This window comes from Gopherus evgoodei, chromosome 1, assembly GCF_007399415.2.
Source record: "Gopherus evgoodei ecotype Sinaloan lineage chromosome 1, rGopEvg1_v1.p, whole genome shotgun sequence".
In the NCBI taxonomy this organism is placed as follows: domain Eukaryota; kingdom Metazoa; phylum Chordata; order Testudines; family Testudinidae; genus Gopherus; species Gopherus evgoodei.
The window spans coordinates 309,610,342-309,636,257 of NC_044322.1; the positions used below are offsets into that span (position 1 = coordinate 309,610,342).

Here is a 25,916-nt window from a genome sequence, read left to right on the forward strand (position 1 = left end):
TTGAAAATTTTCCGGAACTGATAATACAAAAAAAAACAACAGATCAAGTCAATTGAAAAATTCACAACCAAATGAGGCAAGGGGTCATGGCAGCATTCTACACGGCTGGAGAAAGATGAAGATGGGTAAACTGTGGCTACCTGCAACAAGAGGAATTCCACACACTTATAAATTTCAGATCGATATCTGGTCCTCAATGTGGAAACTATGGAAGATATTTCACAAGATCCAGCAGGTCCAAGGAAACAAAGAAATGTATGGAACATACATGTGGATGGCAGCTCAGCTCGATCTGTAAGAAAATCAAGCTTCCCCACAAACAGGAAGGACACAGATTATTCTTGCCGGCGATTCAATACTCAGAATAATCAAAAGAACATTATACCAGGGACAGGTGGACAACAGACCAGTGTGCTGCCTTCCCATAGCCAAAACATGAGATGTCACTCTATTGGATAGGCTTCTGAAGTCAATGAGCCAGGATCCATTGGTGATGGTTCACACTGGCAGTAATGACAGTGCACTGCAGGATATTTTGCAGATAATAGATGACTTCAGGGAACTTGGAAGTGTGCTGAAGAGGAAGAATGTCCAAATGATCTTCTTTGAGATCCTTTCTGTCCCAGAAGTGAAGGAAGACAGAAGGCAGAAGATTTTGGAAGTGAACTGCTGGCTAGGTAAACGATGTAGGCACAGGTGTAGTGGAGCCAGAATGCTCTGGAACAGCATTCCATCACTTTTGCTGGATGGAGGACACTGTTTTGCTCTCAAAATGACATCCTCTGCTCCCTGTGACCTTGCACACACTGTATGTGCTAGTTCACAGCACGTGGAGGATCCCATTTTTGTAGAGAAAAATGGCATCCTCTGCACAGCATGTCCTTGCATATGTGTGTGAGGTCACACTGGTGGGGACATTCCAGTAGTGTACAGCCAAGTCAGGACTACATTACTGGGTGGAGGGTTTTGGTTTTGTGGAACATTGGTCCACCTTCTATGAGGAGAGGGGCTGTATTGTTTGGATGACTTCCGCTCAGTAGAAGGGGAGCAGTCTCAGGAAGAGGCTGGCTAGAGTAGTCAGGAGGGTGTGAGACTAATAACAAATGGGAAGGGTAAAAATGGGGAAGATATGAACACTCACTTAGCAAAAAACTTAGATGTTGGGAATGAAATTAATCAAGGAACCGAAGGGCACGAAGAGAAGAAATTCTTGAATTGCCTATACACCACTTCTAGGAGTCTAGGTAACAAACAAATGGAATTGGAATTGCTCATTTATGTGCAAATATTCTATCTACTTGGTATTACTGAAATCTGGTGTAATGATTTACACTATTGGAATGTTAAAATAAATGGTTATAACCTATTCAGGAAGGACTGAGGGAGCAAAAGTGACTGGGAAGTAGCACTCTGTCTAAAATGGCATTACCTGTTTCCAAGTCCTTGATAACTCAGAAGAAAATGATCTTCAATGCTTATAGATCCATGTCTTAACAGCTAAAGCACAAGATAGATTATTAGGTGGTGTCTGCTACAGACCACCAAATCACATTAGGGAACAGGATGCCCAGCTCCTTATGCACCTATCTATAATATGTAGGATAAAAGCTGTATGATCATGAGGGACTTCAATTTGAGTGACACATGCTAGAGGTTTCATACTGCTAGTACTAAAACATCCTTGGAATTTCTGAGCATTATAGATGACTATTTTGTACCTTAAAGTGTTGCAGCCAACATTGGGGAAATCTTTTTGTAGAGCTTATCTTAACAGATAAAGAGGAACTGATCACAGAACTAAAAATTAATGATAGCTTAGGTACAGATAATCATGGCTTGATCACATTTATAATATGCAAGCAGAATGAAGTCCATACCAATATATATTTTGTGCTGTAATAGGGCCAATTTTACAAAGCTAAAAACAGTTATGAGCAACTCAGCTGGGAGGAATAATTTAAGCTGAAAAATTTGAATAATAATTGAGAATCATTTGACAACAATTTACTGGATGCCCAAAAGCCACAATCTCACAATTGAGGAAGAAGGTCATACTGGTTTAAAAAATGATCTGGTTTAGAGAAGAAGTGAAGATACTTATAAAAAAAGTAATATATATAACAAATGGAAGAGAGGAGAAGTTGATTGTAGTGAAAGTAAATCAGAAATTAGAAATTGTAGAAAATTGATAAGGAAAGCAAAGAGACACAAGGAGAAATCTATGGCCAGCAGAATTAAGGACAATAAGGAGGAGATTTTAAAAATGTATTTGGGACAAAAAGAATCCTGATAATGGTATTGGTCCGTTACTAGATGGAAGTGGAAGGATTATCAATAATAATGCAGAAAAGGCAGAAATATTAAATACATATTTTGGTTCTGTATTTGTAGGAAAAACAGATGATATAGCTCATCATATGATGATGATAACACTCTTTCCATTCCACTAGTATCACTGGAGGATGTTAAACAGAAGCTACTAAAGTCAAACATTTTAAAATCAGCAGGTACAGATAACTTGCATCCAAGAGTTTAAAAAGAACTGGTATAAAAGCTCACTTGACCATTACTGTTGATTTTCAATAATTATTGTAGCACAGGACAATAACCAGAAAACTGGAAAAAAGTTTATGTTGTTGTACCAATATTTAAAAAGGGTAGACGGGATGACCGGGTTACGTATAGGCCTGTCAGCCTGACATGGATCCCAGGCAAGAAAATGGAGCAGCTGATACAGGATTCAATTAATAAAGAATTAAAGGAGGGCAATTAATGCAAATCAAACGTTTATGGAAGATAGATCCTGTCAAACTAACTTGATATCTTTTATGATGAGATTACAAGTTTGGATGATAAAGATAATATTGACATAATATACTTAGACTTCTGTCATGCTTTGACTTGGTACTGCATGACATTTTGATTAAAAAATTAGACCAATATAAAATTAATGTGCATACATTAAATGGATTAAAAACAAACTCAGCTGTAAGGACTCAACATGTAATTGTAAATGGGGAATTGTCATCAAGCAGATATGTTTTCAGTGCTGTCCTTTAGCGGGTCAGTGCTTTACCCTATGCTATTTAACATTGTTATCAGTGATCTGGAAGAAAACATAAAATCATCACTAAAGTTTACAGATACCACAAAAATTGGCAGAGTGGTAAAGAATGGAAAGGACAGGTCACTGATTCAGAGCAATATGGATCGCTTGGTAAACTGGGCAGAGACAAACAATATGCATTTTAATATAGCTAAATATATACATCTAGGAACAAAAAATGTAGGTCATACCTACATGATGGTGGACTCTGTCTTGGGAAGCAGCGACTCTGAAAAAGATTTGGGAGTTGTAGTGGGATAATCAGCTGAACATGAGCTCTCAATGTGATGCGGTGGCCAAAAGAACAAATGCAATCCTTGGATGCATAAATGGAGGAATCTTGAATAGAAGCAGAGGTTATTTTACCTCTATCTTTCATACTTGTGTGACTGCTGCTGGAATACCATGTCCATTTTTGGTGCCCACAATTTAAGAAGTATGTTGGTAAATTGAAGAGGGTTCAGAGAAGAGGCATGAGAATAAGTAAAGGATAGAAACATGCTTTATAATGATAGACTTAAAGGGTATGTCTACATCGCAGTGTAAGCTGAGAGTTTGAACTCAGGCTTAAGCCTCACCCTGCTTCCTCCACACACAAATTGCACTAATCCAAGGCTCAGATCAGTTACATCACTTGCTGCAGTACTTGTGGTGTGAGCAGCTCTTTCTTGTTTCCTTTGTATTTCACCATTACATTTCTGTGACTGTGTTTTTCTGCTGGAGGCAGCTTGCCATGTAGCTCTCAGTTCAGATGCAAAGGAGATACATCTCCTGTGCTCTTATGGAGGTGTCTCTTTTGTTCTTTTCTTATTTAGTTTTGGTAAACAATATTGCCTGAAAGTGCTGATTGTAAGTATAGGTTGCACTTTGTATGAAAATACATAAAAATAGCAACTGCTGCCGTACAGCAGTGCCACAGCATTGCTAATGGTTCTCTTCCCTCCAGCAGCAGAACTTCTAGGGAAGGGAAAGAAAAGCAACCTGAGTATCACAGTCAGGAATGCTGGGGGCACTGGGTTTCTGAAGAACAGCCCATTGTCACTAACAGCATTGACAGTGAAACCCTGCATATTTTGGCAAACTAGATCTAACTTCTTCAACAGAGTCCCCAGATTTCTGTGACACTCAGAACTGGAAAAATCTACAGCAGCGTCAGGTAAAATAAAGAATAGAGGATTTTTTTGAATTAAATATGAAAATTAACACAGAAGCATTGCAGTATCCACATAGCATTTATTTGATTTACTCGGCTTCTAAATGCTCAGTGTGCCACAGACCTTTGTACTGATGATGCAAAACTGTATTTTGGAGTTGTAGGGGGAAAGGAGATGGTGACAGTTGGGTAGCAGATAGTTGATGCTTTTGCCAGCAGGAAAGGTGTAGAAGGTGTTATGGGATGAGTATATTAGCTGGAAGTTAGTGCCATAAGGATCAGCAGTAAGGTACAGTAGCTAGCATTGCTGACATTTAATTTTTCATCACTAGCAAATCAACACCCAGTTGAGTTTATAACTTCAGTCTATATTTTGACCTGTCAGCGGGAACACAACAGTGCATGAGTTTACACTCTGTTCTGTTTGGTGGGTTGTTGTTTTTTGTAGCCGTGAGATCATAAGCACAATTAAAAAACAAACAAAACCCCAACTCTTAGTTTCTAGGGTGCAATTTTATAGCAAGGTTGGGTTCTATGGCAAATTCCATGGTCATGGAATTGTGGGAAATATATGGGGCTCTGCTTGCTAATATAATTAGAGGTCCATACATGCACTGAACAGCTCAGTGACACTTGTCTGTGCATTGGTATCACAGGCACAGTGTGTCACCATGCCTCAGTAGGTCACAACTGAGAATATCAAATTCAGGACAAGGTCCTGGGAAAAAGGGCAGACAGCCCCCAAAATTGGTGATTATTCTTCCATGAGAGATACCAATCCAGCAACAAAAGTAAACTTCTGTCTCACCACCCTGGCTAACAAGTCAGAAATGCATCCTCCTAGGGTATTCCAGTCCTGTATTCAACAACCAGACACTAGATTTAATGAGGAGTGGTTATTTAAAACCAATTTCATCAACCAAAGGGTTCTCCTGATCCCAAAGGATCAGCCACATACCCAGGTCAATATATAACTCAGATCTTACCCAATAATCATGCTGTTTCTAAGCCTTTAGTATCTAATATCTAAAGATTTATTTATTTAAAAAAAGAGGTGAGTTAAAATTGGTTAAAGGAATCAAATGCATACAACAGTTGCAAAGTTCTTGGATCAGGCTTGTAATAGTGGTAGAATAAACCGCTGGCTGGTTAAGTCTCTAGTTGCTTCCAAATAATTGGAAGGTCCTCAGTCCTTTGGTTAGAATGCTCCCATTAGTATAAGTTCATAGTCCAGAGATTTGAGCAGGAAAGAGGCAAAATAGAGGTGTTTTCAGGGCCTTTTATAGTTTTTGCCACGTGAAGGGAAACCATTTTTCTAGTTTGTGGAAAATTACACGTAGCGAGATGAAGTTTGGAGTCACATGGGCAAGTCACATGTCTATGTATGCTTCGCTTAGTCATAGCAGAAGCCATTACCCATACTCTAATAAGAATGTCCTCAGGAAAGTCCATTAAGTGTAGATAAAAACAATGAGGAGTCTTTGTGACACCTTAGAGACTAACACATTTATTTGGGCATAAGCGTTCGTGGGCTAAAACTCATTTCATCAGATGCATGGAGTGAAAAATACAGTAAAATACACTCTCACAGACCTTGGGGGACAGGCCAGTCCTCGCTTACAGACAGTCCCCCAATCTGAAGCAAATACTCACCAGCAACTACACCCACACAACAAAAACACTAACTCAGGAACCAATCCCTGCAACAAACCCCATTGCCAGCTCTGGTCATATATCTATTCAAGGGACACTATCATAGGACCTAACCACATCAGCCACACCATCAGGGGCTCATTCACCTGCACATCTACCAATGTGATATATGCCATCATATGCCAGCAATGCCCCTCTGCTATGTACATTGGCCAAACTGGACAGTATCTACACAAAAGAATACATGGACACAAATCAAACATGAAGAATTTGTGAAGAACTTAAAAAAAACCTCTCAAAACCAAGTGACTGGGCAACAAAATGGCAAAAGAAATTTAATGTGGCTAAATGTAAAGTAATGCACATTGGAAAAATAACCCCAACTGTACATACAAAATAATGGGGGCTGATTTAGCTACAACTAATCAGGAAAAAGATCTTGGAGTCATCGTGGATAGTTCTCTGAAGATATCCATGCAGTGGCAGTCAAAAAAGCAAACAGGATGTTAGAAATCATTAAAAAGGGGACAGAGAATAAGACGGAATAAATCCATGGTACACCCACTTCCTGAATACTGCATACAGATGTGGTCTCCTCATCTCAAAAAAGATATACTGCAACTAGAAAAGGTTCAGAGAAGGGCAATTAAAATTATTAGAGGTTTGGAACGGGTCCCATATGAGGAGAGATTAAAAAGGCTAGGATTTTTCAGCTTGGAAAAGAGGAGACTAAGGGGGAATATGATAGAGGTATATAAAATCATGAGTGGCATGGATAAAGTGAATAAGGAAAAATTATTTATTTGTTCCCATAATATAAGAACTAGGAGCCACCAAATGAAATTAATGGGCAGCAGGTTTAAAACAAATAAAAGGAATTTCTTCTTCACACAGCGCAGAGTCAACTTGTGGAACTCCTTGCCTGAGGAGATTGTGAAGGCTAGGACTATAACAGGGTTTAAAAGAGAACTGGATAAATTCATGGAGGTTAAGTCCATTAATGGCTATTAGCCAGGATGGGGAAGGAATGGTGTCCCTAGCCTCTGTTTGTCAGAGGGTGGAGATGGACGGCAGGAGAGAGATCACTTGATCATTACCTGTTAGGTTCACTCCCTCTGGGACACCTGTCATTGGCCACGGTCGGTAGATAGATACTGGGCTGGATGGACCTTTGGTCTGACCCAGTACGGCCGTTCTTATGTTCTTATGTAACATTCAAAAACTAGTAGAAGAGCACTTCAGTCTGCCTGGACACTCAATAACAGACTTAAAAGTGGCCATACTTGAACAGAAAAATTTCAAAAACAGACTTGAATGAGAAACTGCAGAACTGGAAATAATTTGCAAACTTGACATTATTAAATTAGGCCTGAATAAAGACTGAGAGTGGCTGGGTCACTACAAAAAGTAATTTTCCCTATGTTGATATTCACCCCTTCTTGTCAACTGTTGGGAATAGGCTACATCCACCCTGTTTAAATTAGCCTTGTTAGCACTAACCCCCCACCACTTGGTAAGGCAACTTCCATCTTTTCATGTGCTGTGTGTCTCTGTGTGTGTGTATATATATATACTGCTTACTACTTACTGTATTTTTCATTCCATGCATCTGATGAAGTTGGTTTTAGCCCATGAAAGCTTATGCCCAAATACGTTTGTTAGTCTCCAACGTGCCACAAAGACACCCCGTTGTTTTTGTTGATACAGACTAACATGGCTATCCCTTCTGATAAGTGCAGATAGGCATCTTCCATGGTCCATTGTGAGTTAGTTGTTCTTTGATGGTCTATTCAACTTGAATAGTCTCTTCACAAGATGCTGACTAAATACCTTGTGGGTGTTACCCAGAACAAACACTTTTGAAATAGAGGTACATAGTTAATATTCCTAACTTGAGATACAAAAATGATACATGCATAAAAATGGCATAATCATATTCAGCAAATAACTTTTCAATAGACATCTTACATGCCACACTTTGTACAAGACTTGTTGCAGTTATATAACGGTGGTAGCAACAATGATCTACATGGTCATATTTAACCTGATAGCGTTACACAGTGTGCTACTAACCACTTCCAAATTAGTATAATCCCTTTTTTTTGCAGCAGCAAACACCATAAAATAATGTGCAGAAGTTGCTGTGTCTGTATGCCTGTGCTTCCTATTCTCTTTTTTCCATTATATCATGCCACCAGAAATTAGACTAGTACTGTGTACCTAGTGAGCCCCAGATTAGTCAGGCTCCATGTCTACAATAGTTTGTACCAGGAACCTGCTCTAAGAATTAACATTGCTGCAGGTATTCAGTCTGTTGTGAGATTTTATCAAGGTACAAATTTCTCCATCATGTCAGATGTCCACATAAATAAGTTCCTTTCAGGCTCATATGTAAGGTTCACAGCTTTGACTAAGTATCTACCTACATATCTAATAAACTACCAATTGGTGACTTCATGTTTCTAGGTAAAACTTTTAATGAGTTCCAGTATCTGATAAGGACTTGTCACTGGCCCCCCTATGGTAAAGAAACAAAAGATACCTATTGGATCAAAGGTAGAGTATATAGCAATTAATGTCACTGCAGTGCCCGTGCAATCTGTCTGGTCTTCAAGCCCTTAGATATGTGCTGATTTTATTTAAATCAGAGATATAACAACACAGACATTTCAAAAGGAGTTCGGAAAGATCTAAGCTGATGTAATCTTCTTTGTACCTCTACTAACAGCTGTTCTCAAAAAGCTCATGCTACTCCTGTTGTTTGAACACTTGAAACAGTTATTTTAGAAGAGAGAATCAAACAACTTTCCAAAATGCTTTGCTGTTCAAGCAACTTTTTAGTCCTGCTAAATACTGATGGAAGCGAATAGGACAATATACTGAGTGGTTCTGAAGAGCTCAGCATCATTTGATCAGTTGACCTTTCTGCTTTGTTCACAGATATTGACGAGTGTGCTGAAGGACGGCATTATTGTCGTGAGAATACCATGTGTGTAAATACACCAGGGTCTTTCATGTGTATCTGCAGAACAGGATACATACGAATTGATGATTACTCCTGCACAGGTAGGAGCTGATTATATTATCAAAGGAAAATAACTGATAGTCATATTAATACCCTCAAATACTATTCTAAAATTTGTTCTAGTTAACTTGTTATTTTATATGAAAATTCTATACAACAAAAGCACTACAATAATTACAGTAATACAGTTTTCAGAAAAGCTAGTGCATATTGCAAGTCATACACATGTTGCATCATTTCCTCAATATGGAAACCAAGACAGCTTGCTGTATTAAATACACACTTTTTATCTTGTTGCATTTGGATGAGAGAGCCTGACAAGGGAAAAGAGCACTATGGTAATCCTATAGGGCCAGATGGTGCCCAGCTTCCCCATAAGACATAATATGGAATACTTTATGGGTTTTTGCACCCCTAACACAGAGGCAGGGCACAAGTGCAGTCCTTGCGTCTCCTGAGGGCAAGGTTTATGGGAGGCTAGCAACAGTGTTGGCACTAGTCTCCAAAATATGGAGGGAGGGAGTGGGGAATGGGGCTTTCCCACTAGCCCACAGAGCTTGCCAGGCACAGAGGTGAGTGGACATTGTGTAACATGGTGCCTACACTCACCCTACGATCCTTAGAGAACTGGGAGTCCCTGTGAAGGAGTCACCCTTTTGGGTGGTGCACTTCCCTACCGCTTCCAACAAAGGACTAAGCTTGCACCCTTTCCGTATCATTATCTAGTATCATTATCTAGCCGTGTTAGTCTGTAACCACAAAAACAATGGGGAGTCCGGTGGCACCTTAAACACCAACAGATTTATTTCGGTTTTCATGGGTAAAAAACCCACTTCGAAAGCTTATGCCCAAATAAATCTGTTAGTCTTTAAGGTGCCACCAGACTCCTTATTGTTTTTGTATCATTCTCTGTATCATTATCCACCATCTAAATGGAGCTTGTATGACCTCTCACAGAGCTAAATGTGCTGTGTTAGATGCATGTTTTTTTCTCCTTTTGGGATTCTCCTATATCAGGGAGTCCACAACTGCACTCCCAGGGCAGCATTCTGTTCCCCTTTGTGCCACTGGGGTGCGGGATCTGCCACCTCTCTACAACTTCCACTCTTGCCTCTGTGCCACTTTCTTCCTCTCGGGATAGACTCAGCTCCATGTGGGCTTCCTCCAGGACAGCTCTGGTCTCACCTTCTTCTGTCCTATTAAAAACCAATTTGGGGTATAAAATGATCATTTAAAATCTAATACAGCAACATTTTAAAGGGTATTACTTCTCCCAGACATGCTGACTGCTGCGGCTCCTGAGAGGGGCCTGTTAATTTCTGCATTAAACAGATAGGGCAGATGCTATTCAAAGGTGTGGGACATTCATTTGGTGGAGAAAAATGTGAGTGGGAAAAATGGTATTTTATTTAACCTGTGGAATCCATTTGTTCTTTATGCAAAGAAAATATTTGTGCTGTAAACCTTGGATATATTTGCTCTCGATTGATATAGCCTGTGAATGGAAGTTAGTGTTTGGAATGAATGTATCTAGTACACTGGTCCCTTTAATTTATTCTGTCCCTGAAGTCACCCTCGTAAGTTCATGCATATAGAGTGTTGAAACCTGGGAATATCTTGCAGCTAGGATTCTCTGTGTGCCCCAGATTTGCTGAAATGCATAGCTGTAAAATATAATTTAAAAAACCTGCTTGCCTCTACCAATTTTTAAAACTGGCTAGAAGTTCACTAGACATTGCCTTTCTCAGCATCACCAAAACAAGCTCTGTCCCACATCTTGAAATAAGTATAATAGAATTTCTAATGGAATCAGCCACACTCTTTGAAATAACAAGATTAATTATTTCCTCTCTCCATCCCTCTCCCATCCCCATTCTACACTTTCTGCCCATCCTGATCAAAGAAGGAAACTCCAGAACAGGAGGAAGTGGATTGACAGGGCTCCCCAGACATCTCTAGGTTGAGAGGAACCTTAGCTATTGTGACTGCTTGTGACACACCTGTGTCTGAACAGCAGTGCAGCTTGCAATGTTTTGGAAATATTTCCTAAAAGCACCCACCCTGGGACAAGAGGTTCTTCTAGAGTGAATTTGGCTCACTGGATATGTTTGTTTGATGCTGTGATATTACCCTGAGAAGGCAGTGTCTCTTGACAGTGAAATTTCTGCTAATGATCATTAGAGAAGCTATTCGGAATACATTATGTGGAGGTACTATGTTCTTCTAGTCTTTCAATTTCTTCTGAGCGTTTCCAATGCAGCCATTAGTAGTTAATTGAAATATGCAGAACTATGAGGCTTCTCCATTGCATTTCAATCAACTATGAGGTATTCTAAACGTGAATGATTGAAAAGATAATTTTGTAAAAAAATCTGTGTGATACATAGATTACTTTTTAAGTCAACTGCTTTGATCTGTAAAAAGCACTTTATGCTTTTATTAGCCTGTATTCCTGACACAGAAAGCATTTTCACTACAGCAATTTGTTTAAGCAGGTAGAAGGACCATTAATCTACATATGAGATTGCTGTAGCTTTACCATGGTGATGGGAGCACGAATTTATCTCTGCAGTGAGTTTGCCATCTATTCCTTTAATAATGTGCTTCAGATACTAACTTTTAATTTTTGTGGCATTCACGTGAACTGCTTCCCCCAGTTATAAACCTGATAGGTGTTATGAACATAAATAATGAAGGTACGTCATCATTACTTTAACATGTTCTTTGAGGAGATTTTCCTTGATATCCACTGCCTTGAAGAAATTCATTGTGTTCTAAGAACCTATCGGGGTTCTAAATAGCAAAAACACTGGTTCAGGTTATGTTGCAGCAAGATGTGTTTAATACAGCAGTGCTGAATAATGCTGGGAGAGAGCTAGCACTTGCTGAACAGAAATAATAATGTGATGTTCTGTAAACAGTCCAATAGATTTAGTCTGGGTTATTATGTTTAGATACAGCAGACTCTTCAGAAACACCATTTCCCCCATAGCAGGCAGTAATACTTTTTAAATGTGCAATTTACAGAAAAACCCATTATACTTCCATATATTGTGTTCTATATTTTGAAGAGAACTTTAATGGCATTTAGCCAGTCAAATGATGTTTAGATTTTGAGAATGAAAGTGTTTATAAAACAAAAATTTGTTTACAGTAGAAAAGCACAGAAGTAGTCACAGTCACAGTGTTAAAAATAAGCTCTTTCCACTCCTGGTAAGTACATCGCTGTCATCTGCCCATTATGATTGTGAAGAGGAGCAAGTCAAAGATTTCGCTTTTGAGCACCGGGACAACTTCCAACTGCTCTAAGTGCAGCAGCTCTCATGGTTAGTGTAATTATCAGCATATGGTCTGAACGAGATAGTTCACTGCATCATGAAATAATTTTGAATGGGATCTGTTTTTTTTCTTGTGATGCCAGTGGTTCTTAAGGTAAAAAAGGGCAGCCAAGATTTGCTATTCCGACAGAAAAGACGTGTGAGGAAAAAGAAAAGTATTCATTACAGAGCGAGAGTCCAAAAGTTGGGATACCAGCATGAATTCCTCTAAGCTTAATTACCTGCTTAGATCTGATAAGCTGCCACCAATCAGGAATTCCAGTGCCTGATACACTCTGGTCCCCCCAAAACCTTCCCTGGGGACCCCAAGACCCAAATTCCTTGAGCCTCACAACAAAGGGGAATAAACCATTTCCCTTCCCCCTCCGTTCTTCCTCCCAGCTCTTTCCCACCCTGGGTACACTAGGAGATCACCGTGATTCAAACTCCTTGAATCACCACACAGAGAGGAATGTTACCGTCCTCCCCCCCCCCGCTCCTCTTTTCCCCTCACTCAGAGGCAATACAGATTCAAACTCCGTGAATCTAAAACAAAGAGGAAATTCACCTTTCCCTTCTCCCACTGCTCTCTCTCCCTTCTCCCCACCAATTCCCTGGTGAGTACAGACTCAGTTCCTTTGAGCCTTAACTAGGAGAAAAATCAAACAGGTCTTAAAAGCAAAACTTTTGATAAAAAGAAAGAAAAAAAAAGTAAAAGTTGTCTCTGTACTATAGATGGTAAAAGTTACAGGGTCTGCCAGCTTATAGACACTAGAAAGAAGCCTTCCCCCAGCAAAATACAATTTAAAATACTTCCAGCAAACCACACATTTGCAAATACAGAAACAATCAAAAGACTATAACCACCTTTCTTACTAAAATACTCACTATTCTGAATATATAAGAGACTGTAGCAGGGAGATTGGCAAGAAAACTGGTTGCCCGTCTAGTCCCTTCCAGGATCCAGAGAGAACAAAGCAAAACCCAAAAAACACAAACAAATGCTTCCCTCCACCGAGATTTGAAAGTATCTTGTTTCCTGATTGGTCCTCTGGTCAGGTGTCCGGTTCACTGTTTGTTAACCCTTTACAGGTAAAAGAGACATTAACCCTTAACTATCTATGACACGCCCCCCAAATCGCAGACAGTGGGGAACCTCACTGGCAGTGATTTCTTCCTAGAACTTTAGAATAAACAGATTAATACAACACATGCACCTTTATATATACTACTAAGTATGTAAACTACAAGACTTTCTACATTTCAAGGACAAATTTTAACCAGTAGATTCTGGGAAACTTTCATGAGAGAGTGCATCAGCTACTTTGTTAGAAGCTCCTGAAATGTGTTGAATTTCAAAATCAAAATCTTGGAGAGCTAAACTCCATCGAAGCAGTTTTTTGTTGTTTCCTTTGGCAGTATGAAGCCACTTTAGTGCAGCATGGTCAGTTTGTAGCTGGAACCGCCGTCCCCAAACATATGGGCGTAGCTTTTCCAGGGCGTACACAATGGTGTAGCATTTCTTTTCCCTGACTGACCAGTGACTTTCCCTCTCAGACAGTTTCTTGCTGAGAAACACGACAGGATGGAAGTCTTGATCCGGTCCTTCCTGCATGAGAACTGCTCCTATACCACGCTCAGATGCATCTGTGGTTACTAGGAATGGTTTGTCAAAGTCTGGGGCCCTTAGCACAGGGTCAGACATGAGCGCCACCTTAAGTTGGGTAAAGGCCTTTTGACACTCATCAGTCCACTTAACTGCATTTGGCTGAGTGTTTTTGGTCAGCTTGGTCAGTGGGGCAGCGATTTGGCTGTAGTGTGGTAGAAATCGCCTGTAATACCCGGCCAAGCTTAAGAAGGATCGGACCTGTTTCTTTGGCTTTGGGACAGGCCACTTTTGGATAGCCTCCACCTTGGCCTGTAGGGGTTTATGGTTCCTTGACCCACCTGGTGTCCCAGGTAAGTCACTCTGTTTTGGCCTATTTGACACTTTTTGGCCTTAACAGTTAGTCCTGCTTGCCTGATGTGCTCAAAGACTTTTTCCAGGTGTTCTAGGTGTTCGGCCCAGGAGTCAGAAAAAATGGCCACATCATCGAGGTAGGCAACTGCATATTCTCCCAATCCTGCTAATAGACCATCTACCAGCCTTTGGAAGGTGGCGGGTGCATTTCACAGCCCGAAAGGAAGCACATTAAATTCATATACCCCCACATGGGTGATGAATGCTGACCTTTCCTTGGCAGGTTCATCTAGCAGTACTTGCCAGTACCCCTTGGTTAAGTCTATTGTAGATATGAACTGGGCATGTCCCAACTTCTCCAATAGCTCATCGGTGCATGGATTGGATAGTTGTCTGGATGAGTTACCGCATTTAGCTTATGATAGTCCACGCAAAAGCTTATTTCCCCATCTGGTTTGGGTACCAGAACCACTGGAGATGCCCATGCACTGGTAGATGAGCGGATTATACCCATCTGTAGCATGTTCTGGATCTCCCGTTCTATAGCAGCTTGGGCATGAGGAGACACTCGGTAGGGCGGGGTTCTAATTGGGTGAGCATTACCTGTGTCAATGGAATGGTATAACCGTTCAGTCCATCCTGGGGTGGCCGAGAACAATGGGGTGAAGCTAGCGCACTGCTCCTTGCTTTGTTGCCACTGCAGATGTTCCAGGGTTGTGGAGAGGTTCACCTCTTCCATGCCACCGTCACTTTTTCCTTTGTAGTAGACACCTTCAGGCCACTCAGCGTCATCTCCTCCCTGGGCTGTAAACTGGCATACCTGTAAGTCTCTGGAATAAAAGGGCTTGAGAGAATTAACATGGTAAACTCTGGGCTTTAGGGAGGAATTGGGAAATGTTATGAGGTAGTTAACAGCTCCCAGGCGCTCTTGGACCGTGAATGGCCCTTCCCATGATGCTTCCATCTTATGGGCCTGTTGCGCCTTCAAAACCATAACCTGGTCTCCTACCTTGAAGGAACGCTCCCTGGTATGTTTATCATACCAGGCCTTTTGCTCTTCCTGAGCATCCTTTAGGTTTTCTTTAGCAAGGGCTAAAGAGTGTCGGAGGGTGTTTTGTAGGTTGCTTACAAAGTCTAGAATGTTAGTTCCTGGAGAAGGCGTAAACCCCTCCCATTGCTGCTTCACCAACTGTAATGGCCCTTAACCTCGTGGCCATACACAAGTTCAAACGGTGAAAACTCTAAACTGGGATGTGGTACAGCACTGTAGGCAAAAAGCAACTGCTGCAACACTAGGTCCCAGTCATTGGAGTGTTCATTGACAAATTTACGTATCATGGTCCCCAAAGTTCCATTAAAAACTTTCAACCAGGCCATTGGTTTGATGGTGGTAAGGGGTGGCAACTAAGTGATTCACTCCATGAATTTCCCACAGTTCTTTCATGGTTCCTGCCAGGAAATTAGATCCTGAATCTATAAGGATGTCGGAGGGCCAACCTACCCTGGCAAAAATGTCTGTTAGGGCCTGGCACACAGCTTTAGCCCTGGTGTTGCCTAGAGCTGCTGCTTCCAGCCATCGGGTAGCAAAGTCCACAAAAGTCAGTATGTACTGCTTTCCTCTGGGGGTCTTTTTTGAGAAAGGTCCCAGAATATCCACAGCTACTTGCTGAAATGGGACCTCAATAATGGGGAGTGGCTGGAGAGGGGCCTTGACCTGGTCTTGGGGCTTCCCCACTCTTTGGCACACCTCACAAGACCGGACATCCTTGGCAACGTCCTTGCCCATCCCCTCCCAGTGGAAGGACTTCCCCAACTGGTCTTTGGTTCTGTTCACCCCAGCATGGCCACTGGGATGATCATGGGCTAAGCTTAAGAGCTTTTCCCGGTACTTAGTTGGAACCACTAACTGTTTTTGCGGATGTCAGTCTTCCTGGTGTCCACCAGAAAGAGTCTCCTTGTATAAAAGTCCTTGTTCTACAACAAACCGGGATCAATTAGAAGAGCTGAGAGGCGGTGGGGTGCTCCGTGCCACCACCCAAGCTTTCTGAAGGCTGTCATCTGCTTCCTGTTCAGTCTGGAACTGTTCCCTTGAAGCTGGAGACACCAGTTCTTTCTTAGACTGTGGACTTGGGCTTGGTCCCTCTGGAAGCGATGTAGGAGATGGGGTTGTTTTTGTTGCTGGTGAACCACTCTCCGCTGGTGCACCAGGTGGTATTTCAAGCTCTGGCTGAGCCTCTTGGGTGTGGTTGTCTGCTGCTTCTGCCAGTTCAGGCTCGCTGACGCCCTCTGGCGTTGGAGTTGAAGATTGGTTTGCAGTTGCTGGCGCTGGTGCTGGTTGCTTTTCCAGTTCCGGGTCTGGGACTGGAGTCACTGTGGCTGTTTAAGTCATTGGCAGGGGATCCAGGTCCACTACCTCTGTCTGGGTCTCTGGTAACACAGACGGGGCCTCTGTGGATGGCTCAGGAACAGGAATGGGTCTGGAAGCTTGCCTGATTTGGTTACGTGTAACCATTCCCACCGTCTTGGCCCGCTTTACCTCTTTGGTCATAGACTGCAAAAGTCCACATTCCTGACCAGCCTTTGTACTGGACAGGTAGTTTAGCTGTAGGCAAGTATACAGCTTGTGACATGAAGGGGTAAATTGTCACTTGGGCCTTTGGGTTGATGAATTTGGGGTCAACGAAGGATTGGTGAATAGCTGACACTTGTGCCCCCGTGTCTCTCCACGTAGTAACCTTCTTTCCGCCCACTCTCAAAGTTTCCCTTCGCTCCAAGGGTATTTGAGAGGCATCTGGGCCTGGGGATCTTTGGTGTGATGGTGGTGTAATGAACTGCACTTGGTTGGGGTTCTTGGGGCAGTTGGCCTTTATATGTCCCAGTTCATTACACTTGAAGCATCGCCCAGCTGACTGGTCACTGGGCCGAGGTGGGTTACTGGAGACTGGTGAGGTGGGAGAACAGGGCGTCTGTGGCTTCCCTTGGGTTGTAGGTGGGGTCTTGGGCTGCCCTCGGTTATAGGGTTTATTGTCGGTGTGCCCCCTGGGGTATTCGCTACCCTTGACAGTAGCCTTTTTCTTTTCTGCCACTTCCATCCATTTGGCTCCAATCTCCCCCTCCTCGATTACCATTTTGGGTTTCCCATCTAGGATGTACCTTTCTATTTCCTCAGGAACACCATCTAAGAACTGCTCCATTTGTATCAGGAGGTGCAGCTTGTCCATATTGTTAACCTTTGTTCCTGATATCCAGGCCTCATAATTCTTTGCAGTGTGGTAGGCATGTCGGGGGAATGACACATCTGGTTTCCATTCTAGGGCTCTGAACCAGCGACGGGCATGCTCAGGTGTTATCCCCATTCTGTATCTGGCATTGGTTTGAAAAAGTTTATAATCGTTCATGTTCTCCTTAGGCATTTCAGCCACCACCTCTGCTAGGGCTCCACTGAGCAATGGCCTCAGCTCTATCATGTACTGGTCTTCAGAGATGTTGTACCCAAGGCAGGCTCTTTCAAAATTTTCTAAGAAGGCCTCAGTGTCATCACCTGCCTTGTAGGTGGGAAATTTCTTGGGATGTGGAACAATAACTGGCGAAGGGTTGGTAGGATTGGCTGTGTCATTCTGTTTCGTTTTTGCTAATTCTGTGGCCTGCTGGTGGGCCTCCCTTTGGAGCTCCATCTCTTTTTGTTTCTTCTCCATGTCTTTCCTGTGGGCAACCTCTTCCCTGGCCATTTCTGCCTGAATTAGTTCCATTCGTCTTTTATGTTCGTTGTGTTTGTTTATTGCTTTTAATTTAGCTATTTTTAGTTTGCTTATTGCTGCACTGGTGCTCATTGTTCCTGCTTTCTTGTGCTGGTGCACTCTCTTCTGTTTACTGCCTGAAATGCTGTTCCTCTGCTGCCTGCTTGGGGCTGCCTAGCAACAGTGCCTTTTTTAACTTCTTCTACCTAATCTTCCACGTTTAAATTAAAACAAAAGAAAACCCTTTCATTTGCATATGTGTTTTGCTGGAGTCTGTTGCTGACCACTTAAGCCTGCTTTGTTTAACAAAAGACCCTTGTTAAACTTTAATCTCTCTGCCTTCAGTGTACTCAGAAGGAAGAGAGAAAGAAAAAAAACCTGCAGACTTGCTTTTAAAACCCCCCTTTTCTCTGCTTATAAGCAGCTAGCAGAGAAAAAAGAAAAATAATAATCTTACTGGCTTTTTGCTTTTAACTCACTGGCTTTTGGATTCTTATCCCACAGCTCCCACCATGTCATAGTATCTTTCCTCTATCTGAACCTTAGAGTCCAAAAGTTGGGGTACCAGCATGAATTCCTCTAAGCTTAATTACCTGCTTAGATCTGATAAGCTGCCACCAATCAGGAATTCCAGTGCTTGATACACTCTGGTCCCCCCAAAACCTTCCCTGGGGATCCCAAGACCCAAATTCCTTGAGTCTCACAACAAAGGGGAATAAACCATTTCCCTTCCCCCTCCGTTCTTCCTCCCAGCTCTTTCCCACCCTGGGTACACTAGGAGATCACCGTGATTCAAACTCCTTGAATCACCACATAGAGAGGAATGTTACCTTCCCCCCCCTCCTCTTTTCCCCTCACTCAGAGGCAATACAGATTCAAACTCCGTGAATCTAAAACAAAGAGGAAATTCACCTTTCCCTTCTCCCACTGCTCTCTCTCCCTTCTCCCCACCAATTCCCTGGTGAGTACAGACTCAGTTCCTGTGAGCCTTAACTAGGAGAAAAATCAAACAGGTCTTAAAAGCAAAACTTTTGATAAAAAGAAAGAAAAAAAGTAAAAGTTGTCTCTGTACTATAGATGGTAAAAGTTACAGGGTCTGTCAGCTTATAGACACTAAAAAGAAGCCTCCCCCCAGCAAAATACAATTTAAAATACTTCCAGCAAACTGCACATTTGCAAATACAGAAACAATCAAAAGACTATAACCACCTTTCTTACTAAAATACTCACTATTCTGAATATATAAGAGACTGTAGCAGGGAGATTGGCAAGAAAACTGGTTGCCCGTCTAGTCCCTTCCAGGATCCAGAGAGAACAAAGCAAAACCCAAAAAACACAGACAAAGGCTTCCCTCCACGGAGATTTGAAAGTATCTTGTTTCCTGATTGGTCCTCTGGTCAGGTGTCCGGTTCACTGTTTGTTAACCCTTTAGAGGTAAAAGAGACATTAACTATTGTTTATGACAACATGTAATCACCATTTTTGAAAGAACCCGTTAATACTATAGTATTTAACTTGCTGTGTTTATGGGAATAAGGCCAAGCATATTAATTGAAGAATTTTCAACTTTTTCTTAATTTAATTTCATCCTAATAACCAGCCTTGTTGTATCAGGGTTAGTGAATCTCTAGTACCTTGCAGTGTGAGTACAGAGACCTTGCATTTGCCTGTACAGATGAGTGGGAAGTGGGAAAGATGAACTGTAAATGGAATTGCAATTTTAATATTAATTTAGACATTGCTACTAAAAGTATTTTTACGATCTATTAAGATCAGCTGGACTTTATTATACATGATCCATTTCCTGCAATTACTGCAGTGGGCAGGTGTTGGTGGACCTCAGTTCTCTGCATTGTGACAAGTCATGGTCATGTTTCTTCCTAAAGGTAGCTGAAAGCATCAGTGAGGTTAATCTGAACTTAAAGATTGTTCTAAACTGTATTGGCGACCAACAGCTGTACCAACTGCCAACGTGTTCCAGCAGCCAAAGATTGCCTTGGAATCTGAGTGTCCTGGTCACAATCCCCTTTCCTATGTAGCGCCAGGTTTAGGGAAGCTTGGTGTTGCTAGAGTTATGCAACCAAAGATCTGGCCATAGGGTTGCCAACTTTCTAATAGCAGAAAACTGAACACCCTTGCCCCGCCCCTGCCCCCTTCCCCAGTCCTTCCCCAAGGCCCGGCCCTTCTCTGAGACCCCATCCCTGCTCACTCCATTCCCCCTTCCTTGCTTGCTCTCCTCCACCCTTGCTCACTTGCTCATTTTCACTGGGCTAGGGCAGGGGTTGGGGTGTGTGGGGGGGGTGAGGGCTCTGGCTGGGGTATGGTCCCTGGGGTGGGGCTAGGGATGAGGGGTTTGAGGTGCAGGTGGGGACTTTGGGCAGGACAAGAGTTGGGGTGCAGGAGGAGATGCGGGCTCCAGGAGGGAGTTTGGGTGTGGGAGGGAGCTCAGGGCTGGGGCAGGGATTTGGGGTTCAGGAGGGGGTAAGGGGTGCGGGATCTGGGCAGTGCTTACCTCAGGCGGCTCCCAGGAAGCGGGCAGCATGTCTGGCTTCTAGGCAGAGGCGCAGCCAAGGAGCTCCATGCACTCCCTCCACCCCCTCTGCTCCAATTGGCCGCCGTTCCTGGCCAATGGGAGCTATGGAGCCGGAGCTTGGGGCGGGGGCAATGCATGGAGTGCCAATGGCCACCCCTGCACTGGAGGGATGTGCTGGCTGCTTCTCAGGAGCCATGCGGAGCTGGGCACAGAACCTGCCAGCTCCGCGCCAACCAGACTTCTAACGGTTCAGTCAGTGGTGCTGTCCAGAGCCACCTGGGTCCCTTTTTGACCAAGTGTTCTGGTTGAAAACAAGACACCTGGCAACCCTATCCTAGGGTTACAAGAGTAAACAATTTGGTTATATTATATGTAATCCTGTCCTGGCTTCTCAATGCTTGTGCTTATAGCAAGTGTAATAAGCATTCTTTACACTAGTGCACTTTTTATTGGATTTACCATGCTGTACAATTGAATCAGGTATTCGGCTCTACTTTACTTTCTTCAGTAGCTAACGCTTTTGCCATGTCTCCATTCATGCTGTGGGAGATTCTTGGTGCTTGCTGAAGCACCTCTGAAACTGATAAAGAAAACAAAGAAGTGAAGGGCAGACATTCCGGAATGTTAGGAATATGGGAAATAAGCAGTAAGTGACCCCCCTACCTCACTCCGGATTCCTAAATGTAAACTTTGGCAAGTGTATTTCAGCTTTCACCATCTATTGTAGCACTGCGTGAGCAAATCCACTTGTGGCATTTCATTATATAATGATGATTGATAATGTTGGTTATATAAAAACTGACTTGTATCTATGTAATAGCTTACTTACTGTGAGCTGAACTCAGAACTGTTTGTGGCGCATAATTAGGAATGTTAGTAAACTATATGGAAGAAAACATTCCACAGTTTGACATTAATATGTCATTATTTGCACATGGTGGCTGCAGCAGAGGTATGAATCTTGATGATAAAATGAGTAAGTTATCTCAGTTCCATTTGTTAGCAGACTAATGTAAAATGTTGTACTTGCTCCACTCTGAAACTTACATGCACACACACACACAACTCATCAGTCATTGCTCATAACAGAACGGGTGCATAGAAGCAAGGAGACTGAATTTAATTTTTTCTTAGATGAAAAGCCTAAAAAGAAGTCTGTACTATCTGTCTCTGTCAGAGTCTTATGTACAAAAGAAACAATTTAGCTATAACAGTCTCCAAAGCAGCCAAAATCTCTTCATGGCATATTTATGGAAATGTTACATTATATCTGTATCCATTTTGATTTTCACAACAGGAGAGGTAGTGAACGCATACATGTAAGATTTTTGTTATTTGCAGTTGTCTTAGTAGTGAGTTTTATATAGATTGGATCAGTCAAAAAACATGTTCACCCCAGAATCTATTGCTCAGGGACTTTTTTTCTATTCAGAGACTAAGCTTGCAAAAATCCCTGTGCAGTTTGGATGGGAGATGAGTGCTGATCTTCACCCAAATGCTCAAGAGGTTCGCAAGAAGCAAATGCAAGACATAAAAAATGTGTCCCATCCTTAGCATATTGAACAAGTACCTGTGTTTTCTCACCCTCTTTCACATGGCTGGACAGGACCCAAAAGATACTATGTTGGGGGGCAAAGAAAATGTATGGCTATCTATTAGAGTTATTCTAATCCCGTGACTATCAATCCTTGTGAGTAGGTACATTGAGCTCTATGGGACTACACATGTGTAACATTAATTGCATGAATATTAGTAAAATTGGTGCCTGTTTTCATAACCTTTTGCTAAGCATCTTCCAGAGAAATTTGTCTTTTTTTTTCTGTTTTAACTTGATCAGGTGGCACTTGAATTTTGGGTGCAACTTTCATTTTTACAAGGAAAAAATTTGGAGGCCAAATGAAATGGCAAAATAGGCTGCTACGTGAACATTATTATGTGTTATCAGTAAGTACTATCATGCCTCTCTTCCTCTGACCCACTTTTTTCAGTCTTTCAAGAAACTAGTGAAAAACTGTATATAAAATTATCCTTCAAGTGCCAGCTTTTGATGCAAGATAGTTTTGACTAGGCTGTGTACTGCAATTGTTTTTCTAATACATGAGACTTCATTGTAAAGAGCTTCTCTAAACAGTATTCAGAGTGTGTCTTCCAAAAAGTATTGAACATTGTTATGTAAAAGGAATGAATTACTCCTTAAAGTCACTGTGATGTTGAGTTTTCTGACCTATTAACAATTGCATACTGTAGTGAAGTGAGACTCAGTGGTGCAGGGCCTCCTGCTGGTCATCTTGGGAATTAGCTCTTCTACTGCCAGTTGTCATCTAGTCCCTGTTCACTGAGGCAGACTGCAGTGTAATGACCACTCATTATTGACAAGGGGGGTTTGGACCTGCTGTCTTTCCTGTAGCCTAGTATCTCTCTAGGCCTTCCTATCGGGCCGCAGCCTGGGAGATCATCAGGCCTGATCTCTTCAGCTCAGCCTGCCCCTTCCCCAGCACTGCTCTGTCTATGGTACACTTTGTTCCTTCAGGCAGTTAGATCCATCTCTCTCCAAAGCTAGAGAGAGACTGACTGACTGCCTTCTGGCCCTGCAGCCTTTTTATAGGGCCCAACCTGGCGATGACGGACTGCCTCTCAGCCTTTTCTGATTCGGTCTCAGCCCCAGTCCTCTCCAAGGGCAGGTTTTTAACCCTAGCTGAGCCATAGAAGGGGAACTGCCCTGCTACACATACTTTTTTATGTGTGGATATGCTCAGCAGATGATAGAATTCTCCACTTCAAAAAATATTGTTTTTGAACTCTTTTGCAAAGATTCCCTTTTATTTTAACAGAAACTTGATGCAGCAAATGCAGAATATTTTAACTAGACAATATATCCCTGATGAAACCAGTATTTTGGAAATTACCTATTCAGAAAATGTTTAATGTGGCTGCCAAAAACAAGGCTCAGAGGTGATTAAATGGTCAGATTCTGCCATTTCAGCGGGCATTAAGAGTGAGGGTAGCCAAATCTGGCACTAAATAAAGTAAAGGGATGGCCATCACATATTCAAGGAATGAACATGGTAGATCTTCAATTCTTTTATAGGATCTCAGTCATACAGGACCTGATCCAAAGTGTACTGAAGTCAATGGAAGGTCTGTCATTTATTTGAATGGGCTTTGGATCAGGCCTATACAGCATATGAGTCATGTACATGGCTCAAAGTTCTCTACAATTTTGGAAGCTATGCATATTTGTTAAATTAAATTAAACCACAAATCTGTTGGCAAATTGGAAGGAATTCTGATAACAGCAATAAAATAATTGAGGATCTGGAGAGATTGACTTGACATATGGGAAAGATTTAAAGAGAGAAATTTTCATAGTGTAGGTTATCATTTCCACGACAATGCTGATAAGAATGTGTGGAAAACTGAGATTGTGATAACAGTCAATTATACCAATTCATAATTATTTGAAGAGTGAAAACAGCAAGGTAGGGGAAAGGCCTGTAATATTCCGCCAAAATATATTGTATATCTTGGACCTTATTTTAGTGCATATCCCTCATCCTCTTTGCTCCACCAAGGATGCCAGCCTCAATGCTTGTTTATCTCCTACTCCCACTCCTGTCTTGGGCCTAGATCCACAAAGGGACACACAGGCACCTAAGTCTCAATTTTAGGCACCACTGCTCGGTGCTACCTAACCCTGTAGGTGCTGATCCTTACTCAGCAGGTACATTTTTCTGTAAAAGTTCCTTAGGCACCTTTATTTCTGCCTCAGGCATGTACACTGCTGTCTCCCTGTAGTTGTCCAGATGCCTCACTTGCCAAAGCCCCAGCGTGATCCACAAACCAAGGGAAGATAGGCGTTTGTCCACTAACTTGCCTGTGAGGCCAATTCCAGTAGGTGTGTTCAGAACATGCCTACCATATCGGGCCCCATTCAAAACTAGCCAGAGGATATTCTGATGTGGGTCTCCCTCAGTGTCTCCTGTTGAACTTGTTCCATCTTGGGTAAATACTTACAAAGTCATTGGACCAGAGAGAAAGAGTAAGAATGACTCTATAGCCTAATGGTTAGAGTACCCGCCTCAGAGGTGGAAGACCTATAGTCCAGGCCCCTGATCCAATGACTCCTTAATTATGTATCTGAACTGGAACAGAAGAGATTCTGGGAGACCCACATCAGAGTATCCCATAGCTCAGTGGTTAAAGCCATCTCCTGAGAAGTGGGAGATACCTGTTCAAATCCTTTCTCTCCATCAGGTAGAAGTTGAACCTGGGTCTCAGGTATGTATCCTAACAGCTGGGCTAATAGTTATAAGGTGAGCATCACCTCCCACTCCTCTGGCCATTTTGTGTGGAGTTAGGCAGGCTCAGGAAACAACTTCCATTAACTCCAGGAGAGGACTTCCTAACTGTGGGTCACAGTCAGAGATAGGCATCTTCTTGCAGCCCAGAGCTGAGCAGAGGGTTGCCAGGCGTCCGGTTTTGAATGTTTGCTTGAATGTAATCGCTTGGATTTGGATGGAGCTGTCTGCTGCTTTGGTTTTTGAGTAATATCATGAGAATACAATAACAATGTCGACTCTTGTTTCAGCTTGTTTCATTTGACAGTCTTCTGGAACTGTTGGGAGAGTACTTCAGGCTACTATTTCTGTGTTGGACATGTGCCCACATTGGTTCATTAAGGCCAACAGAGAGACATTATTCCTACTGCTAATGGAGATTGTCAGTCTCAAAGAGGCCCTGTGAAGCCCTACTTAGGGAATATGTTGATTGACCTGTGTGTAATCTCCATTTCCAGCAAAGGTTATTGAGAAGGTTGTAAAGAAACAACTCAGGAATTCTCATATTTAATTTATCCAAGTGAATTTGGATATGGGAGAGAAATTAAGCAACGATTGGGAAATGATCATCTCCAAGCAGTGGAGGATGATTATTTGTCCATGCCATTTCTTTTAGAATATGCCTTGTTGATATGGTTGTAGTTCCTCATGGAAGTGAACGGAGTTAAACTTTAGTGGCTCCACTCTCTTTTTAGAAAGGAGGTCTTAGATAGTAGTTTTTTGGCATTTGTTTTTCTGCCCCAAAGTTTCTGTCTTGTCTCCTCTCCTAGTTTTATAATATATAAGAAGCCTCTGGGACAGTTCATAAGAAAATATAGCTCTGGTGATGACATCTGTCTTTATATGTGTGTGTGTGTCTCTCTCTGTTTCTTCTCCCCAACGGATGTGGTGGGAACAAATAAGCCAGTGGCTGGAATAGTTTGGAGCTTGGATGATGAATAGCTGGCTGTGACTCCATTAAAATAAAATGGAGCTAGTATTGGATAACTGGAAAAAAGAGCACCCCTAATTAAGTACTTTTCACCATCTGCTCCTAGAGAGACAAATGTAGCTATTTCTTTTGGATGTGGCTCTTGCTACCTTTATCTATGTTTT

The 25,916-nt window shown here is 42.1% G+C and overlaps 1 protein-coding gene across 2 annotated transcripts in view; it reads left to right on the forward strand.

Moving 5' to 3' along the window:
• Positions 1–25,916, forward strand: part of NELL2 (neural EGFL like 2) — a 241,650-nt gene that overhangs the window by 130,563 nt on the left and 85,171 nt on the right. For both annotated transcript variants that reach the window (XM_030548910.1, XM_030548911.1), the window contains exon 13: positions 8,853–8,978. In XM_030548910.1, coding sequence (XP_030404770.1) covers positions 8,853–8,978 — 126 coding nt within the window. The remainder of the gene's footprint in view (positions 1–8,852; positions 8,979–25,916) is intronic.